The 19259-nt window shown below is 45.0% G+C and overlaps 1 protein-coding gene across 3 annotated transcripts in view; it reads right to left on the reverse strand.

Annotated features, from left to right (window-relative positions):
• The window catches only part of ATP9B (ATPase phospholipid transporting 9B (putative)), a 245817-nt gene that overhangs the window by 217220 nt on the left and 9338 nt on the right, over positions 1-19259 (reverse strand). For all 3 annotated transcript variants that reach the window (XM_070049842.1, XM_070049843.1, XM_051840449.2), the window contains exon 2: positions 9066-9239. In XM_070049842.1, coding sequence (XP_069905943.1) covers positions 9066-9239 — 174 coding nt within the window. The remainder of the gene's footprint in view (positions 1-9065; positions 9240-19259) is intronic.

The following is a 19259-nucleotide window of genomic DNA, read 5'->3' on the forward strand; positions in this document are numbered from 1 at the left end:
CCGCCTGCAGTGCTGGCATCCCATATGTGTGCTGGTTCGAGTCCCGGCTGCTCCACTTCCAATCCAGCTCTCTGCTATGGCCTGGGAAAGCTGTAAAAGATGGCCCAAGTGCTTGGGCCCCTGCACCCACGTGGGAGACCCAGAAGAAGTTCCTGGCTTTGAATTGGCTTAGCTCTGGCCATTGCGACCATCTATGGTGTAAACCAGTGGATGGAGACTCTTTCTCTCTCTCTCTGTCTCTCTGCCTCTGCCTCTCTGTAACTCTGCCATTCAAATAAGGGGAAAAAAAAAAAAAAGTGCCCAAGCTGGAACTTTTACCAAGTAATAAAAATTAGAAAGTCTTAAGGTATAAAGAAATTAAAGCCTATTCAATCTACGAAGTTCCGCACAGTGACACTGGAGGCGGGCTCTGGCACAGCAGTCAGGACACACTGGGACACTCACATCCTGTCTCAGTGCCCAGGTGTGCGTCCCCTGTCTGCTTCAGATCCCAGCTTCCTGATTACGTGCACCCTGGGAGGCAGCACAGGCTGACTCAAGCAGCTGGGCCCCTGCCACTCCCATGGGAGACCTGGATTAGGCTCTGGGCTCCTGGCTTTGGCCTGACCCACGGCCAGCGCTTGCACACATTCTAGGACTGAATCAGCAGGTGGAAGATCTGTCAGTCTCTTCCATCTCTGTCTTTCAAGAAGATAACAATATTTTTTGGCAAAAATAATTTTCAAATAACTCTTACCACTCACAGAATCTACAAACAGAAATGCATCGAAATCTTTACAACTCAGTTACAATCGACACTTACTGCAACATTCACAAACACTTCCTTCCTATAATTAAACTATTTTTACGTATTTTCTAATCTTTCAACTACCATCCAATGTCATTAACACAGAATTTTATAATGATTGGTATTTAGGAAATAAAAAAGTGGCAAACCTCAAAACTGAAAATTCATAAACACAGACCGATCTAGCTGCTAAATAGATAGTGCGATTCCCTAAGGTGCACTGTTTAAACTCTGCAACAACGTCCCCCTGTCTCAGACACCACCTGAATGAGGAGAGTGAAAGGTGTGGCAGGAAGTCATTCACAGACTGACCAAGGCCTGCCAGGCACAGCTCGCGCAGATGAAGACAAGGACACACCCAGGTGTGCCCCATGAGCTTCACCAATGTCCCCAAACACAGAGGTTGTGCTAACAGGTAAAGAAACACTACCCAAAAAGCCTCTGCCCACCACAATCTTGTTAACTCACCCTCAACCATGACTCCCCACCCACATGTCTGCTCAGGCTCTTCCCTGGGGTAAGAGTCGTAAGGCTATGCCAAGTTCACTACAAATTCAGGACTGTCGAGCAGTCTTTGCTGATCATGGATGATCTTTACCAAGAAAGACCAAATTTCCCCATTTTCTTCCGTCCACCTCTGTGTGCTAACCACGTCTTCACTCGAATGACCCACGTTCTCATAAGAGGCAAAGTCGTCTTCTTGATCACTATTCCACACTTCCTCCACTAAAAAGAATGCTACTTTTTCTCCCCAAAACCATTCTCTTTCAAAGGCTTTCTTTTAATATCTTCACAGTCCTGCACACACACCTCCTGACAGAGCTGACACACCATCCTCTATGAGTGTTCACAGACCTGCACACACACCTCCTGACAGAGCTGACACACCATCCTCTATGAGCGTTCACAGACCTGCACTTGCACCTCCTGACAGAGCTGACACACCATCCTGAGTCTTCAGTTATAGCAGCGTCGTTGTTATCTCACCAACCCTACCACCAACGTCTTTTGAATACAAGATACATTCAGATGCGGAACCCCACATGCCGCAGTGAAATATCAAGAGCTTTCCTACCGGAAGACAGACAAGGGGAGGTACCCGTCACTCCTTTTTCCACACAGCACTGTGTTCCAGACAGCTCCATGAGGCCAGAGGAGAAAAGGCAGGCAAAGCAAAAAGGAGGATTTGAAACCACCGCTGCTTGCAGGGGACATGATTGTGCAGCAAATGCCAAAGAATCTATAAAACACTCAGCACTGAGGCCAGACCTGTGGCACAGCAGGCTAAGCTGCCACCTGCAATGATGCCATCCCAATCTGAGTGCCAGTTCAAGCCTTGGCTGCTCCACTTCCAATCCAGTCCCTGCTAATCTGCCTAGGAAAGCAATGAAAGATGGCCCAAGTACATTGGCCCCTGTCACTTACATGGGAGACCCAGTTGGGAGTTCCAGGTTCCTGACTTCAGCCTGGCCCAGCCTCAGCTGTTGAAGTCATTTGAGGGAATGAAACAGAGGATGGAAGATCTCTGTCTTTCCCTGTCTATCATGCTGCCTTTCAAACACCTAAAATAAGTCTTTAAAAAAAGAAAACAGAACTTGAGTTCACAAAATTACAGGATAAAAGATACACAAAAACTAACAGTATTTTTATGCACTGGACAAAAACTGAAAATGTCATACTACCTACAACCACTCAAAACAATGAAATACTTAGAAGCAGAAAGAACATTTGCATACGGACACCTACAAAATGCTGATAAAAGAGATCAAAACTTATCTAAAAGGAGGAGGAGGCCCTAGATCATGATGAAGACGACAACTTAACCTCATAAAGAACCAATTCCCACACACAGTAACAGACAGTATCAACAATTCCAGTGAAAATCTCACCAGGAATCTGGTGGATATGGACAAAATTATTCTAAACTTTCTATGGAAAGGCAAAGGAACTAGAATGGCTAAGGCAATTTTGGAAAAGAAGAGTAAGTAGGAGAGCTCAGTCCACCCCATTTAAGACTTACGATGAAGACACAACAGCCCAGGCTGTGTGGTACTGGCAGGGAAGAGACACACAGACCACAAGGAGAGGACAGAAAGGAGACCCAGAGAGGTTCCGCTCACATACAGCCCACGGCTGGCACAGGCACAGAACAATTCAGTGGCGGAAGGAGTCTTCACAAAAAACAGGCCTGGAACATTTGGACACACATTGTCAAAAATGAACCTCAACCTCAACCTCCTACCTTATATAAAAATTAATCTTTAAAAATCCTAATGTAACATTTACAACTGTAAAACTTTTTGAAGAAATCTTTGATACTTTGAACTTAGTAAAATTCTTAGAGGTGGGGCTGGTGTTATGGCAAGGCGGGCTGAGCTGCTGCCTGCGACACCAGCATTCCATATGGGCACCAGTGCGAATACCATTGCTCTACTTACAATCCAGCTCCCTGCTAACGGCCTGGAAATGCAAAAGAAAACAGCCAAGTACATGGGATCCTGCATCCACATGGGAGACCAGGATGCAGCTCTTGGCTCCTGGCTTTGGCCATTTGGGGAGTGAATCAGTGGATGGAAGAGCTCTCTCTTTCTCTTTTTTCTCTCTCTGTCACTCTGCCTTTTAAATAAACAAATAAAAAAATCTTCAATAAAAAAGGAAAAAGGAATGTATAGATTTTTAAAAAATTCTTAGATGTGACACCATAAGCATAATCCTCAAATGTAGCCACAAATTGCACCTCACAATTTAAAACCTTTGGATCTTCCATGGACACTTTCAAAGGACGAAAGGCAAGTGACAGAAGAGAACAACGGCAAACCACACACAGGAAACATTCTATCGCATGTTGTCAATAATGTGGCTTTACAAAGTGAAGGTTCGTGGCAACGAAGTTACGATTGCAACAGACAAGTTCTTGAAGGCAAGTAAAAGTGCTACTCCAGCACATGCAAGAATGATCAGAAAACAGCCTTCGTGCACATAGGAAGAAAGTCTAGTGGTCCGGACAAAAGACCAAACCAGCCACAAGAGTCCCTCAAGCCAAAGCCTAACCCAGGACAGGACCCTACCTGTCTTCAGTTCTCTGCAGCTGAGAAAGGAGAGGAAGCTGTAGAAGTCTGTGGAGGCAGCAGAGGCTGCTTCATGCGTTTTAAGGAAAGAAGCCATCTCCGTGATTCACAGTGCAAGGGAGACGCAGCGAGTACTGACACAGAAGCTACCGGAAGCTCTGCGGAAGGTCCTGCTAGGATAACGGGTGAAGAGGCAACACAACACAACAACAGACTTTCAGTGTACACACAACAGCTCTCCGCTGGAAGAAAACCATCTAGGGCTCTCCTAGCTAAAGGGAGACACAATGGCTGCCTTCCATGCTGCGAAGGACAGCCTGGCCCTCATCAGGGCTAACGCAGCGGGCGACTGAGGAGACGCCAGTGCTCACTCACCACTTCAGAAGCTCAGGGCACTGAAGAACTCAACCAGACCTGCCCCGCCTGCACGCACAGTGGCACCCAAAGCCTGACGACAGCACACGTCTGCACCACGAGGTCTGCCGGAGCGGTGAAGCTCGCTGTTGAGACCACTGCTCACAAAACAAGCTGCCTCTCACAACACCACTGCCCTCCAGAAGGCAGGAGATGCCGAAGGCAGGGTCATGCCTGCTAGCACACCTGCTCCATAGTGTGGGCATCCGAGAGTGGTTTTGACTTTCAAGTCTCAGTATTTAAGAAGAGACTGTGTAACACAAAGATGGTGATTTCTCTATAGGATCCAGGCAAAGGAAGCTGCAACACCTGGAGAGGACGCGCCATCATAGATACCATTAAGAACTTCATGATTCATGGGAGGCCGTCAACATCAACAGGAGTTTCAAAGAAACTGACTCCAGTCCTCACATGGACTCTGAGGGACTCAAGACTTGAGAGGAGGAAGTCACACAAACGTAGCATGAATACCAAGACAACAAGAACGAGAAGTGGAGCTTGAAGATGTGACTGGTTTGCTGCAATCTCACAATAAAACTTAAAACAGATGAAGAGCACAGGTGAGCAAGAAAGGGGTCTCTCTGAGATGGGGATGTTTCCTGGTGAAAATGACGTAAACACTGCTCAAACAACCGTCAAGGATTCAGGATATTATCTAAACTTAGTTGACAAAGCACGGTAGCATTTGAGAGAACTGATTCCAACTCTGAGAGAAGTTCTGCTGGAGGTAAAATGAGATCAAACAATATGGCAGGCCACAGAGAAATCTTTCCTAAAAGGAGGAGTCAGCTGATGTGGTGAGCTTTACTGCTGTCTTCGTTTTAGAAATTGCCACAGCCACCCCAACCTTCAGCAACCAGCACCCTAACCAGTCAGCAGCCATCAACCAAGGCAAGACCTTCCAACAAGCAACATTATGACATTCTGTTGGCCTCTTTTAGCTATCAAGTATTTTTAAATTAAGGCATGTACTGCATACCTAGTAGCCAACATGTACTATAAGCATAACTTTTATATGCACGGGAAAAAAATTCATGTGTTTATTATAATATGTGCTTTCAACAATGGTCTCACACAAAGACATTTAGTGATAAGGATCTCTGAATAGCAAGTTAGGATGTTCATCCTCACCCGTCATTAGGAAAATGCAAATTATAAATAAAATGGACTATTACTACACATGTATTAAAATAGCTAAAATAAAAAATTGTCCCATAAACATGTAAAATTATTGCTAATAAAAATTTTTTTTAAAGAGAACATGTAGGAAACCTGGATGGAGCTCTGGGCTCCTGGTTTTGCCCTGGCCCAGGTCCAGCTGTTGCAAGCATTTAAAGAATGAACCAGTAGATGAAAGATAGCTCGATCAATTCTCTCTCTGCCTTTCAAATAAAGTGAAAATTAATTTTAAATATATACATACATCTCTTGAAAACTGACAAAATCAAAGAAAGTAGACACATTCATAATGATGCTCAGAAATGAACCCAAATCTGGTAAACAAGCAAACTATGAATATAATTAACAAATGTGACTTCAGTAACATGCTGGGCAATGCACTCAACAATCAAAAACCCCAATTATTTTTAGATGTGGAAAATTTTCTGCAAGTTGTCCATAAAGCAAACCTTAACACACTACAAAGATGAAAGAAAATTTTTCTCTTAAGTTGTAAGTACAGTCATCTTTCAGTATCCACAGGGGATGGGTTCCAGAACACACACATTCGACACTCCTTCCATCCCTGGGGATACAAAAATAGGCAGGTCAAGTCCCCCACACAAAGCACTGTATGTGCCATAACCTACATACATCCTCTTATAGACTTTAAGTCATCTCTGCATTACCTACAATCCTCATACAATGAATACACTATGCAAATAGTTGTTAACACTATATTGCTTTAGAAATAAGGGCAAGAAAAATCTGTACTTTTTTTCCTGAATATTTTCAATCCACATTGGTAGAATCTGGACAGAGAGGGCCAATTGTGTTGTCTGGCCATAATAGAATTAAAACAGAAATCAACTGTAAAAAGGTAACTAAAAAATCAAAACTGTTTGGAAACTAAGCAATATAATGGTAAGTTGAACATGTTGAAGCAGGATGTCATGTAAATTAGAAAATATTTTTAACTGAATGATAATAAAATACTGTTTGAAGAGTTTCAAAAGTTCATGGAGGTAACTACATGAAAAAATGCATGGATTCCCAATTATTTTGTACCAAAATAAATGTATCTTTTAACTCCATTTTCCACAAACGTTTTGACATACGCTCATTTGTTGAAACTTAATTACATCGTTACTTATTTGAGAGGCAGAATAAAAGACAGAGATAAACAGAGAGAGTTCACATCTGGTGGTTCACTGTGCAAATGCCTACAGCAGCCAGAACTGAGCCAAGATGAGGCTGGGAGGAACTCGGCCAACTCAGCAATCCCATGCAGACGTCAGTGACTCAAGTATTTCACCCATCACTGCTGCTTCCCAGGGTCTGCATTAGCAGGAAGCTGGAATTGGGAGCCAGAGCTGAGTACCAAACATAGGTACTCCAATACGGGAAGCAGGCAGCTTAACCAGTAAGCTAAATGCCCACCCCTGTTTTTTTTGTTTTTTTTTTTTTTTTTAGCTGTTTTTAGAAAAGAAAATGGGAGAAAAGTTGGTATATTAATCACTTCTTGTACGTTAACTAAAATACCCAACAAATACTTCTTGAGAAAGAAAAGCTTTTTTGAGTTTACAGTTCAGAGGTCACAGTTCAGGATCCAACAGCTCGAGTCCTAAGGTCTCGCGGAGACTGGTCATGGCAGGTGCAAAGGACCTAGTCCAAACTTGAACTCCAAAGATCAACTTCTTGCAGGAACCACCCCCAGTGACCTCCACTGGCCCTCCCTCCCAGACGTATGGTTAGATCAAGTCTCCAACCTTAGTCTACCAGCTGTTAATATCAAGGCATCAGAGTTTTTTTTTTTTAAAGATCTATTTATTTATTTTAAAGTCAGAGTTACACAGAGAGGAGAGGCAGAGAAAGAGAGAAAGTGGTCTTCCATCTGATGGTTCACTCCCCAGATGGCCACAACGGCCGGAGCTGCACCAATCCAAAGCCAGGAGCCAGGAGCTTCTTCCGAGTCTCCCACGTGGGTACAGGGGCCCAAGGACTTGGGCCATCTTCTACTGCTTTCCCAGGCCACAGCAGAGAGCTGGATCGGAAGAAGAGCAGCCGGGACTAGAACCGGCGTCCATATGGGATGAAAGCACTTCAGGCCAGGGCGTTAACCCGTTGCACCACAGTGCCAGCCCCAAGGCATCAGTTTCAACGTCCACTTGAGCTGGAGGCAAACAAGCCCTACTAAACCTCTAACAACTGGTGATCTTAACATTCACCTCAGCAAGCTACAAAAAGCACTGGAAATTAAACTCAAAGGAAATATGAGTAAGAAAATAAAGGTAAGATCAGAAGTTAGAGCCAGAGTGCTATGGCAGGGCGGGTAACACCACCGCCTGTGACACCAGCACCCCTGGTAGGCACTGGTTCATGATCTGGCTGCTCCACTTCTAACCCAGTTCCTTGCCGATGGCCCAAGTGTTTGGGCCCCTGCCACCCACATGGAAGCTCCCGGCTTCTGCCTGGCCCAGCTGTGGCTGTTGCAGCCATCTGGGCAGTGAACCAGTGGATGGAAGACCCGTCTCTCTCTCTGTCTTTCCCTCTCTCTCAGTAACTCTGCCTTTCAAACAAATAAATAAATCTTTCAAAAAAATTTCCTAGAAAGAACACTCTGGGTATTTTGGCTACGTAACCTAGAAAATCCTTTCAATAAATCAAAACACTTAGCAATTAATATCACTATCAGAAATTTCTCAGACATTGCTTAGCCATGAAACGTTTGCTTCATATGAAGCTTACACCAGATAAAGGTTGCTATTTGATTAAAAGCTGAGCAGGACAAGAACTCAACCTTGCTCAGTCTCAGCCCCTTATTCCTGTGCAGCCAGTTTCCACCTGATTCCTCAGAACTCCTCCAGTTCCACAGACGGCTTGAATGCCCCCCTGTGAGAGGACCAGAAATCAGATCAGGTATAAGGCCATCTTTTTGTAGCTTCTAAACTGATAACGCAAAGGATGATGGAGAAGCTACTTTTCTGTAGGTATTTACTTTGCTTATATGGACAAAGGGATATAAATTCACATTAGCAACAAAGGTACGACCATCAGTCTCGAGACATTGTTTCGATATCCTCTGCCCAAGTCCGAGGCCTGGCTCCACTGCCTGTCTCCATGCCTGTCACTGGGGAGGCACCTAGGGGCACAATGAGCCTTCTTGGGCAGAATGGAATCAAAGCAGACCACACCAGTGTACCTCAACCGCCAGAGAATTTGTCTCAAGCATGAGGAATTCTTACCTTGATATCCAGCTAGTTACATTAACAGAAGAGGCTTATTCCATGTCACATACACATAATTACAGTGTTATTAAACTGCATCTTATAGGTCCAAAATCTACCATTTTGAGTAACAAGGGAACATCATCTGTAAATATTGAAACAGTGGCCAGAATTCTACTAGGCACTAACTAGAAAATCACTAATTTTCTCCAGCTTTTTACCACTTAAAACTTCCCATAAAATAAAGACTCTGGCTTCCCCTTCCTCTTGGACTAGCACCGTCTGATTCTGACTAACCACTTAATGCCCTCCGTGACATCGTTTACGGCCTCCTTGGCTTTACACCAGCCTTGCTGACAAACGCCCTGGGAACTAAGCTGTGTAGGAAATGGGGTAGCAACGGTGACCAACCTGCTACAGAGGAACTTCCATCCGCCACAGACAAACCACTCCAGGCCTCCTCTTCTCCGCGTCAGCCTAGCTCGTGGTAACGTGTGGTAATCACCTTCCTCGTTCTCGAAGCCTTCTTCAGACATCATTAGAGGCATTTCGTCCAAGTGGGCAGACTCATCTTCGAGCTGGTACCTAGTCAGAGGCAGAAACAGCACTGAGACAGGTCAGCCAGTCTTGTGTCACAGTAGATGTTTCATTGAGAACATAGCAGGTCTAATTTTACTAATTACATATTTTTTTTCCTCAAACTAAGCTGCCTGAATTCAGCTGAAGCAAACAACTATGAATAACACTTCAGAGTGACCACACTGCAGTTAGCTCAGGTAAATAGTTGGGAAATGCTGCCAAAGAAAGCCTGCATTACAAGTGCTGTGAACATAATCCTGGAGGCAGCTCTGGGACGCAGGCCCAGACGGCAAAACACCGTGCACCGTATTCAACAACAGAAACAAACAACCACCTTGCTGTGGTCTGGATGTGGCTTTGAGTCCCCCGGCGTTCATGTGTTGGGACCCTGAAGGTGGGGTCTGGGGGAACTCATCAGGTCACCGAGGGCACTGCCCCTAGGAGGAACCGTGAGCTCTTCTGGCCCCCTGCCTCCCAGGTGAGCTCTCCCGCAAACGCTCCTGCCAGGATGCCTGCGACTGGGATGCGACAGCCCGGCGCCCTCGCCACAGCCAGCACCATGGCATTTGCAGCTTCAGCCTCTGAAACTGTGAACTAAACAAATCTCTTTATAAATCCCCCAGCCCTGGACAACAGGCCAGTATACAACTGGAATTTAATACTAGAAAAAAGTAACACCTTCAAGTAACATCTAAATGCCCTGCGATATACAACTTTACAGTTATCAGTCAAAATGCACAAGGGACTTTGATAAAACACAGTTGAATTTATACTGAAAAGTATGAACCTGTCCTGTGGTTTGTATTCAGAGTTGATATAATGATTCATATAGGAAATGATCTTAAGTTCTGTTAATTGTCTGTTACTCCCTTACTTTCTATTCAGTGAAAAACTTCTCAAAAACCACCATACCATTCAGAGTTCAACAATCCTCTTGTAATTCCAAGAAACAGGCAGCCCACCAACAACACTGCTTCCAAAGGAACAGGCAGCCCACCACCAACACAGCTTCCAAGGAACAGGCATCACCACCCACACTGCTTCCAAGGAACAGGCATCACCAACAACACTGCTTCAAAGGAACAGGCAGCCCACCAACAACACTGCTTCCAAGGAACAGGCAGCCCACCAACAACACTGCTTCCAAGGAACAGGCATCACCATCCACACAGCTTCCAAGGAACAGGCAGCCCACCAACAACACTGCTTCCAAGGAACAGGCATCACCATCCACACAGCTTCCAAGGAACAGGCAGCCCACCAACAACACTGCTTCCAAGGAACAGGCATCACCATCCACACAGCTTCCAAGGAACAGGCATCACCAACAACACTGCTTCCAAGGAACAGGCAGCCCACCAACAACACTGCTTCCAAGGAACAGGCATCACCATCCACACAGCTTCCAAGGAACAGGCAGCCCACCAACAACACTGCTTCCAAGGAACAGGCATCACCATCCACACAGCTTCCAAGGAACAGGCATCACCATCCACACAGCTTCCAAGGAACAGGCAGCCCACCAACAACACTGCTTCCAAAGGAACAGGCATCACCATCCACACAGCTTCCAAGGAACAGGCATCACCATCCACACAGCTTCCAAGGAACAGGCATCACCATCCACACTGCTTCCAAGGAACAGGCAGCCCACCAACAACACTGCTTCCAAAGGAACAGGCATCACCATCCACACTGCTTCCAAGGAACAGGCATCACCAACAACACTGCTTCCAAGGAACAGGCAGCCCACCAACAACACTGCTTCCAAGGAACAGGCATCACCATCCACACAGCTTCCAAGGAACAGGCATCACCAACAAAACTGCTTCAAAGGAACAGGCATCACCATCCACACAGCTTCCAAGGAACAGGCAGCCCACCAACAACACTGCTTCCAAGGAACAGGCATCACCATCCACACTGCTTCCAAGGAACAGGCATCACCATCCACACTGCTTCCAAAGGAACAGGCATCACCATCCACACTGCTTCCAAGGAACAGGCATCACCATCCACACTGCTTCCAAGGAACAGGCATCACCATCCACACAGCTTCCAAGGAACAGGCATCACCATCCACACTGCTTCCAAGGAACAGGCATCACCAACAACACTGCTTCAAAGGAACAGGCAGCCCACCAACAACACTGCTTCCAAAGGAACAGGCATCACCATCCACACAGCTTCCAAGGAACAGGCATCACCATCCACACAGCTTCCAAGGAACAGGCAGCCCACCAACAACACTGCTTCCAAGGAACAGGCATCACCATCCACACAGCTTCCAAGGAACAGGCATCACCATCCACACAGCTTCCAAGGAACAGGCATCACCATCCACACTGCTTCCAAGGAACAGGTGTCATCATCTACACTGCTTCTAAGAAACAGGCATCACCATCTTCACTGTTTCCAACAAACGCAGTCACCATCAATCCTGCTTCCCAAGAAACAGGTGGCAAGGCACCACCAATATTTTGCCATATAATTCCTTTATTTTGGGGGGCGGGGGATTCGCACTATGCATGGAAAATTCTCCTCAGCATCTGTAGCCTCTACCCACCTGATGACAGCAGCTTGTTTTACTATCAAAAATGTCTCCACTGGAATATAAAAATCACTCTCTAACTATCATGGCACATAATACTAAAGATTAAAAGTAAAAGCATAGAAAAAGAATGCAAACTTAATAAAAAGAAAACTAAGTAGTTTAAGACAAAGGCAACATTAAAAAATAATTTCTTAGGATAAAAGACACTAAATAATAATAATAAAGTATGAGTAAGATCTCAAAGCCCTCAGTGTGTCTGTACCTACTACCAGAGCTTCTAAAACTGACACAAATGGAAGGAAAAATACACAAATCCACAATAGTGCTTGAATACTTCAAAACTCTCCCCTGAATAACCGATAGAAAAAAGACAAAAACTGAAAGATATAAACCAACACTGTCAGCTAACTTAAACTTCTTGAGATCCACAGAACATTCTATTCAACAACACCAGAAAATACTCTTCAAGTACACCCCACAGACCACATCATGGACCACAGTGCTACCCTAACAAATATACAAGAACTACAACCACAGGAAGTGTGGATTAAAAAAAAAAAAAAAAAAAAAAAAAAGGAGCAGTAACAAAAGGATTTCTTGAAAATCCACAAATACTTTGGGTAAAGAAATCTCACTTTTAAATAATCTGAGCACCAAAGAGGAAGTCTCAGGGAAACCTGAAACTATTTCTAAGTGAATTAAAATAAAAATAGCACATATCAAACTTGGATGGATTAAGTTAAAAAAGAGTACCTGCCGGGAGAACTGCTCTGCCTCTCAAATACACATTTTTTAAAAAACCATACATAACTGGATAAACATACAAAGGAATATTATTTTGCCTTAAAAATGAAAATCGGACAGTCTACATCCTGCAACATAACCCTTTAAAACATCATGCTGAGTGAAATTAGACACAACATAGAAAGACACAGATAACTGCTGGATGGATCCACCTGTGTGAGGTGCCCAAAACGCCAAACCCACGGAGAGCAGAGGAGGTACCAGGCGCTGGATGGGGCGGATAGTGGGGAGTCTGCAGATGGACGGCAGTGTTTGTCGGTTCAGTGTAAACTCATTTAATGCTGTTGAACTTCACACTGACACGTGCTAAGTGCTGTTACGTATACTTTACCACAATCTTTTGAATAAAAAAATGGAAAACACGGAGTAAAGGCTGTTTATATTCCGCTCCCTGGTGTGCACCTGGAGGAATCACGATCGCTTCCGTTCCCCCTGACTCTGACCCACCAGGCAACTCCAGGAGTGCTGTCACCATGCGAGTCCCCGCCCCTCCTCCCACTGGCTGCAAGCGATGGAACAAGCTCGGTATCGTTCAGGGGACATACCTGTCACTAGGACCAAAGCCAGAACAAGAAAGAGCTGCTGAGGAAGCCTCCACTTGGAGACCACGGGGAAGGACGCCGTGGAAGGGATGCTGAGACAGACAGAGCCTGCCCTCTGATGCCTGCATGCTGGGCACCGTCCAGAAAGAGTGAAGAGAAACACACACAGCAGGACAGGAAAGCACATCAATAAACAAGCGCTTTTGGTTCATTTCTTTCACAAATGAGCAAAGATAATTTACAATGAAGAAATAAAAATTGCATGATCTATGAAGTAACATGCCTAAAAACAAATAATATTTTCCCTTAAAAAGTTATTTTTCCTTATATCTCTGTATAAAATCACTTTTAAAATAGCCAGTGAGAAAATGAATATTTACAGAAGACACAATTAAAATTCAAAATATATTCTAATATAATAAACAAGATGAGATTCGTAGTCCTTCTCATTAGGCTGGCGACAGTGTCACACTTTAGCAGAAGTCACATTCTCATCAAGCTCCAGGCTGGACGAGCACACAATGAGCTCTGGAAGATAATGAGAGCAGCAGCATCATGTTTAGTCACCTCCACTTCAGAAACGCAGCCTTTCAACTGGCAAGCAATTTATTCCATTCCCAAAGCAATTTTCCTATTGTATTGAAAATTTTACCTCAGTATTTAAAAACAATAAGATGATGAATAATGGATTTTTCAGAGACAGGATAAGCACAGAATCCTAAGTGTCTTTGTTGCCTGGTGTCACATACACTTAATTGGTTTGTCACTCAAGAAAAATCAACGTTTCCAGCAATTAAGTATAATTCTGGAAACATATTTCTGAACCGAGTAAAAACAATGTGAACAAAGACGACAGAACAGATGATACCAAAGCCAGGAGTGCCATCTTGAGAGGAGCAGGGACAGCCAGCTACCTGCCTGCTGCCAGAGACTCCGAACACCAGCAACTTCCCACAGCACACTCAAGTTCCAGCAGCCCTGTGATTCACTTGTATCTAAGGAAGAGGAGGTCAATACAGCAGCTAGCTTAAATTCACACTTTGTCTTAAGTATCCAACAGCTACATTGTTTCCATTCTGATGAGAGACATTTCTGAGCAGCCACTGATTTTAAAGAGAGAAATAAGTTTAAAATATGCCTAATACTCAAACCTTAAGAAAATAAAAACATTTCCCCTTTGCCTGCATATTAATAAAATAAAAAATAAAGCAACAGGAAGAAGTGCTATAAACAAACCTGCACACCCCTCATCAAACACACCTTGCCCTTCTGCCTTCTGCCATGTGAGCACTTGCAAACAAGGCCTCCCAGACACTAGCACCTGTATCTTGGAATTCCAACATCCACAAAGTTAGTCTGTTCCTTTTAAATTACCAACTCTCAGGTAATGTGCCAGCAGGACAAAACAAACAATAAAACAGTAAAGAAAAACAAAGCAACTAAATTACAGAAATGTTGCCTGCATAACATGCCTTGCCCAGAGTTGCAAAAACAAGCAAAAGGCACAAGGAGGAGTCCGTCCTTGGGCTGAGAAGTGATTTCCTCTATGTGAACTATGCATACTGTAAGGTTGGAGCTAGATGTTTCTAAAATGTTCTATAAAATACATCAATTGATGAAACAAGAAGTCACACCAATGCCACATATAAACTGAGAAATTTTTAAATCAGAGTTCAGGGTACAACAGTCAACACCACGTTAGCACAAATCCAGGAATCTGAAGCTGCTCCACTAGTTAGCTCAGGACACACTCTCAAGTTGCCTAAAATTGAGATTCCTTATTAACAACTCTCTTCATGCTCATACTGTTAGCTGCAGAAATCTGAAGTAAAACATTTCCATTCTTGCAAGTGTACAGAATTTCTTACACTCAAATGGCTACAGATTCCTTTTAAAGGAAATGCTTATAGATCCCTCAGAAAATGTCTGATTTCAAGAAATTGTGGGCCTGAGCATTCAGATGAATCTCGAAGGATCATAACGTTGTGACCTGCACTGTGGTGCAGCAGGTTGTGAGCGCCACCTGTGACACTGGCATCCTGTATCCGAGTGCTGGTTACGAGTCCTGGATGCTCCACTTCTCATCCAGCTCCCTGCTTATGTTCTGGAAGGACAGAAGATGATGGCCCAAGTGCTTGGATTCCTATTATCCATTTGGGAGACCCAGACGGAGTTCCTGGCTCCCGCCTTCAGCCTGCCCCAGCCCTGGCTGTTGTGGCCATTTGAGGAGTCAACCAGTCAACAGAGCTCTCTCTCCCCCTGCCGCCCCTCTCCACCGATTCTCTGTCACTCCGCCTTTCAAATAAATAAATAAGACTTTTTCTTTTTAAAGATTCATTTTATTTGAAATGCAGAGTCACAAAGAGGAGAGGAGACAGAATAAGAGATATTCCATCTGGCCAGGAGCCAGTAGCTTCATCCAGGTCTCCTACATAGGGCTCAGGGACCCAAGCATTTGGGCCATCCTCTGCTGCTTCCCTAGGCACATTAGCAGGGCGCTGGATCGCAAGTGGAACAGCCAAGACGTACATGGGATGCCAGCATCACAGGTGGCAGCTATGCCACAGTGCCAACGCCATAAATAAAGCTTATTGTTTTAAAAAGGCTTCAAGCATCATTTACTCCTTCAACAGGCATATAATTAATATGTATTAGTTCTTTAGTGCTTTTATTTTTAAGATTTATTTATTTATTTGAAAGGCAGCATTACAGAGAGGCAGAAGCAGAGAGAAGTCTTCCATCCACTGGTTCATTCCCCAAATGGTTGCAATGGCCGGAGCTAGGCGGATCCAAAGCCAAGAGCCAGGAGCTTCTTCTGGGTCTCCCACATGGGTGCAGGGGCACAAGCACTTGAACCATCTTCTACTGCTTTCCCAAGCCATAGCAGAGAGCTGGATCGGAAGTGGAGCAGCTGAGACTCAAACCAGCGACCATATGGAATTCCGGCACTGCGGGTGGTGGATTTACCCACTTTGCCACAGCTCTGGTCCCATAAATAAAGCTTTTCAAAAACCAAGCCGGCGCCGTGGCTCAATAGGCTAATCCTCCACCTTGCGGCACCGGCACACCGGGTTCTAGTCCCGGTTGGGGCGCCGGATTCTGTCCCGGTTGCCCCTCTTCCAGGCCAGCTCTCTGCTATGGCCAGGGAGTGCAGTGGAGGATGGCCCAGGTGCTTGGGCCCTGCACCCCATGGGAGACCAGGAAAAAGCACCTGGCTCCTGGCTCCTGCCATCGGATCAGCGCGGTGCGCCGGCTGCAGCGGCGGCCATTGGAGGGTGAACCAACGGCAAAGGAAGACCTTTCTCTCTGTCTCTCTCTCTCACTGTCCACTCTGCCTGTCAAAAAAAAAAAAAAAAAAAAAAAACCATTTCTAGGGGGCCAGCACTGTGGAATAGCAGGTTAAGCAGCTGCCCGTGGCACCAGCATCCTGTAAGGGTACCAGTTTGAGTCCCAGCTGCTCCACTTCCAATCCAGCTCCTTGCTAATGCACCTGGGAAAGCAGCAGAAGATGGCCCAAGAACTTGGACCCCTGCATCCACGTGGGAGAACCGGAAGAAGCCCCTGGCTCCTGGCTTCAGATCGGCCCATCTCCAGCCGTTGCTGCCATATGATCCAGTGTGTGGGATGAACGATATCTCTTTATCTTTAAAAAAAAATTTAAACCTTTAAAAAATAAAAAGCTTTTCAGGCCAAATGTTTGAGAAGCCACATTTATAGAAAGTGCCTGGGTTCAAGTCCTAGCTATGCTCCTAATTTCAGCTTCTGGTTAATGCACACCTTGGGAAGTGGACTCAGTCAGATGGGTCCCTGCCACCCATGTGGGAGACTTAAGAGTTGAGTTCTTGGCTCCAATTTCAGCCTCACCCAGCCCTAGCTGATGCAGCCATCTGGGGAGTTAACCTGAAGAGCTGGTTAACGCCTGGGAGCTAACTCTCCATCTCTCCCTCTCAAATAAAAAAAAATTAAAATAAATTAAAAAATAAAAATTTAATCAATTGTGAACCATCACAGCAAAGAGAAAGCTGCATTTTTACAACTAATAAAGTATTGTTAGGTCGTCACTATAATTGTAAATGTTTAAGAATCAGAGAAAACTGTGTATAGACTCTCAGAGCGAACAAACTAGCATTTAAAAAATTTGTGTTGCTTCTACTAAGAAACACTAATATTTTACAGATAATGAGACAATAGCCATCTGCTCTCAGCATGAGTGGCTTTTTAAACACTATAGTTTAACTAATGATAACACTGAAAATGGCTCCAGGCAGGGCCAACAGCCACACTGCCGGAAAAAGGAAAGAAAAGGCAGGGACATGGATAAACACAGTGAGATGGCCAATGGCTCTCATCCTTCATTCATCTGCAAAGGTAATGTTAAACGCAGAAATGAAGCATGCCACACTAACAGATACTTTTATACAGCTATCCACATGTGAAATAGCAATCAATGTCACGCGACTTTGGGAAACCAGTCCCACTGAGCGTGAACTGCCAGGGAGCTGTGAGCTGTGTGTATGCACAACTCACTCACCTTCGGACAAATGACAACACAACACTCCTCCCTGGCCATACTCAAGCCACATCTAATTTTTCTCTTGTAAACTTCCACACAATACAAACTCAGTGATGAAAACTTTTATGCAACTAGTAATAATTTACCAAAACTATCTTCAAGTATTTTGTATCCTAAACTGGTACAATTATAAAGAAATAAAAATATTTTCACTTCAAGGAAAACCTAAGAACCTTCCAAATACATCACTGCAGGGGCTAGCACTGCAGGTAAAGCCACCACCTGCCATGCTGGAATCCCACTAAAGTGCCGGTTCGAGTCCTGGTAGCTCCACTTCTGATCTAGCTCCCCACTAATACACCTGGGAGATCAGTGGAAGATGGCCCAGGTCCTTGGGCCCCTGCACACACGTGGGAGACCTGGAAAAAGCTCCTGGTTTCAGCCTGGGCCAACCTTGGTCATTGTGGCTATCTGGGGAGTGAAGCAGCTAGATGGAAGATGTTCATTCTCTTTCTCTCCCTCTCCCTCTCTCAGCTGGACAGAAGATCTCTCTTGCTCTCCCTTTCCCCCCATACACACACACACACCCCTCTTTCAAATAAATAAATAAATAAATGTTTCTTTAAAAAATACATCACTACAATTCCTCGTACACAAGAACAAAATGTCACTTCACATGACCAAGGAAAGCTGCTTCTGAAGCTCACCAGACAAAGCCCAGCCCTGAGGAAAGCTACTTCTCTAATTACAGTCATTCAGCTTCAACTGCCACTGTGCACCGGTAGGCTGCATCAGTTATATCATATAGCATGCACTTCCCAAAACAGAAATATTAGAAAAATCATAATTTGTATGTAAAACTTTATTCACTTTAGAATTTCAAAGTACAAAAAGGAGTGTGTGTCATATATTAAGACAAAAGTACACTCACAAGTAGTTAAAATGGTAAATCCCATGTTAGGTGTATTCTACCACAAATCTTTAAAATCTAGATGCTGGGGCTTGGAGAAGTGCTAGGGAGCGAGGCAGCGGCGAGCCCTAGTGCCTCCTCCTGCCTCGAGCAGCCCACACTGCACTACAGAATCCATGAGCAGGAGAAAGTATGGGTGCAGCAGACAGGGGACACCCCACCAGGACAGAAAACTTACGCGCCCCTTGGGCTCCCTCACCCCGGCTCTGAGGGAGGGACAGCCCTCCTCATCAGGGCCCAGAGGAGCCTGAGGGAGCAGGACCTCCAGCCAACACAGGCACAAGGATGCTACAGCCTCACTCCTATTCCACACAAAACAAACAAAACAGCACTGTCAGTGACTCCGGTGAGGAGGGTTGAGAAGGCTGCCCTGAGGGGCCTCACAGGCACCAAGCTGCAGGAGCAGAGCCAGAGGAGCAGACCAACTCCATTTCTCAACTTGCCCCGTGCCGCGCCGGCGCAGGCTGACCTGGGGAACGGGTCTTCCCATTCAGCTCGATGGCACGGCACCAAGCATTAGTGACTCTACTGTGTGACTCACACCTGGTCTGCTGGGCCGTGTGCAGGCGCTCTGTCTAAAGCAATGGCCTCTGGTAAAAAGTTACTAACACCCTGAACCACGGATGGGGAACCTCTTTTCGCC

The sequence above is a fragment of the Oryctolagus cuniculus genome, chromosome 10 (genome assembly GCF_964237555.1).
Source record: "Oryctolagus cuniculus chromosome 10, mOryCun1.1, whole genome shotgun sequence".
Lineage (NCBI taxonomy): Eukaryota > Metazoa > Chordata > Mammalia > Lagomorpha > Leporidae > Oryctolagus > Oryctolagus cuniculus.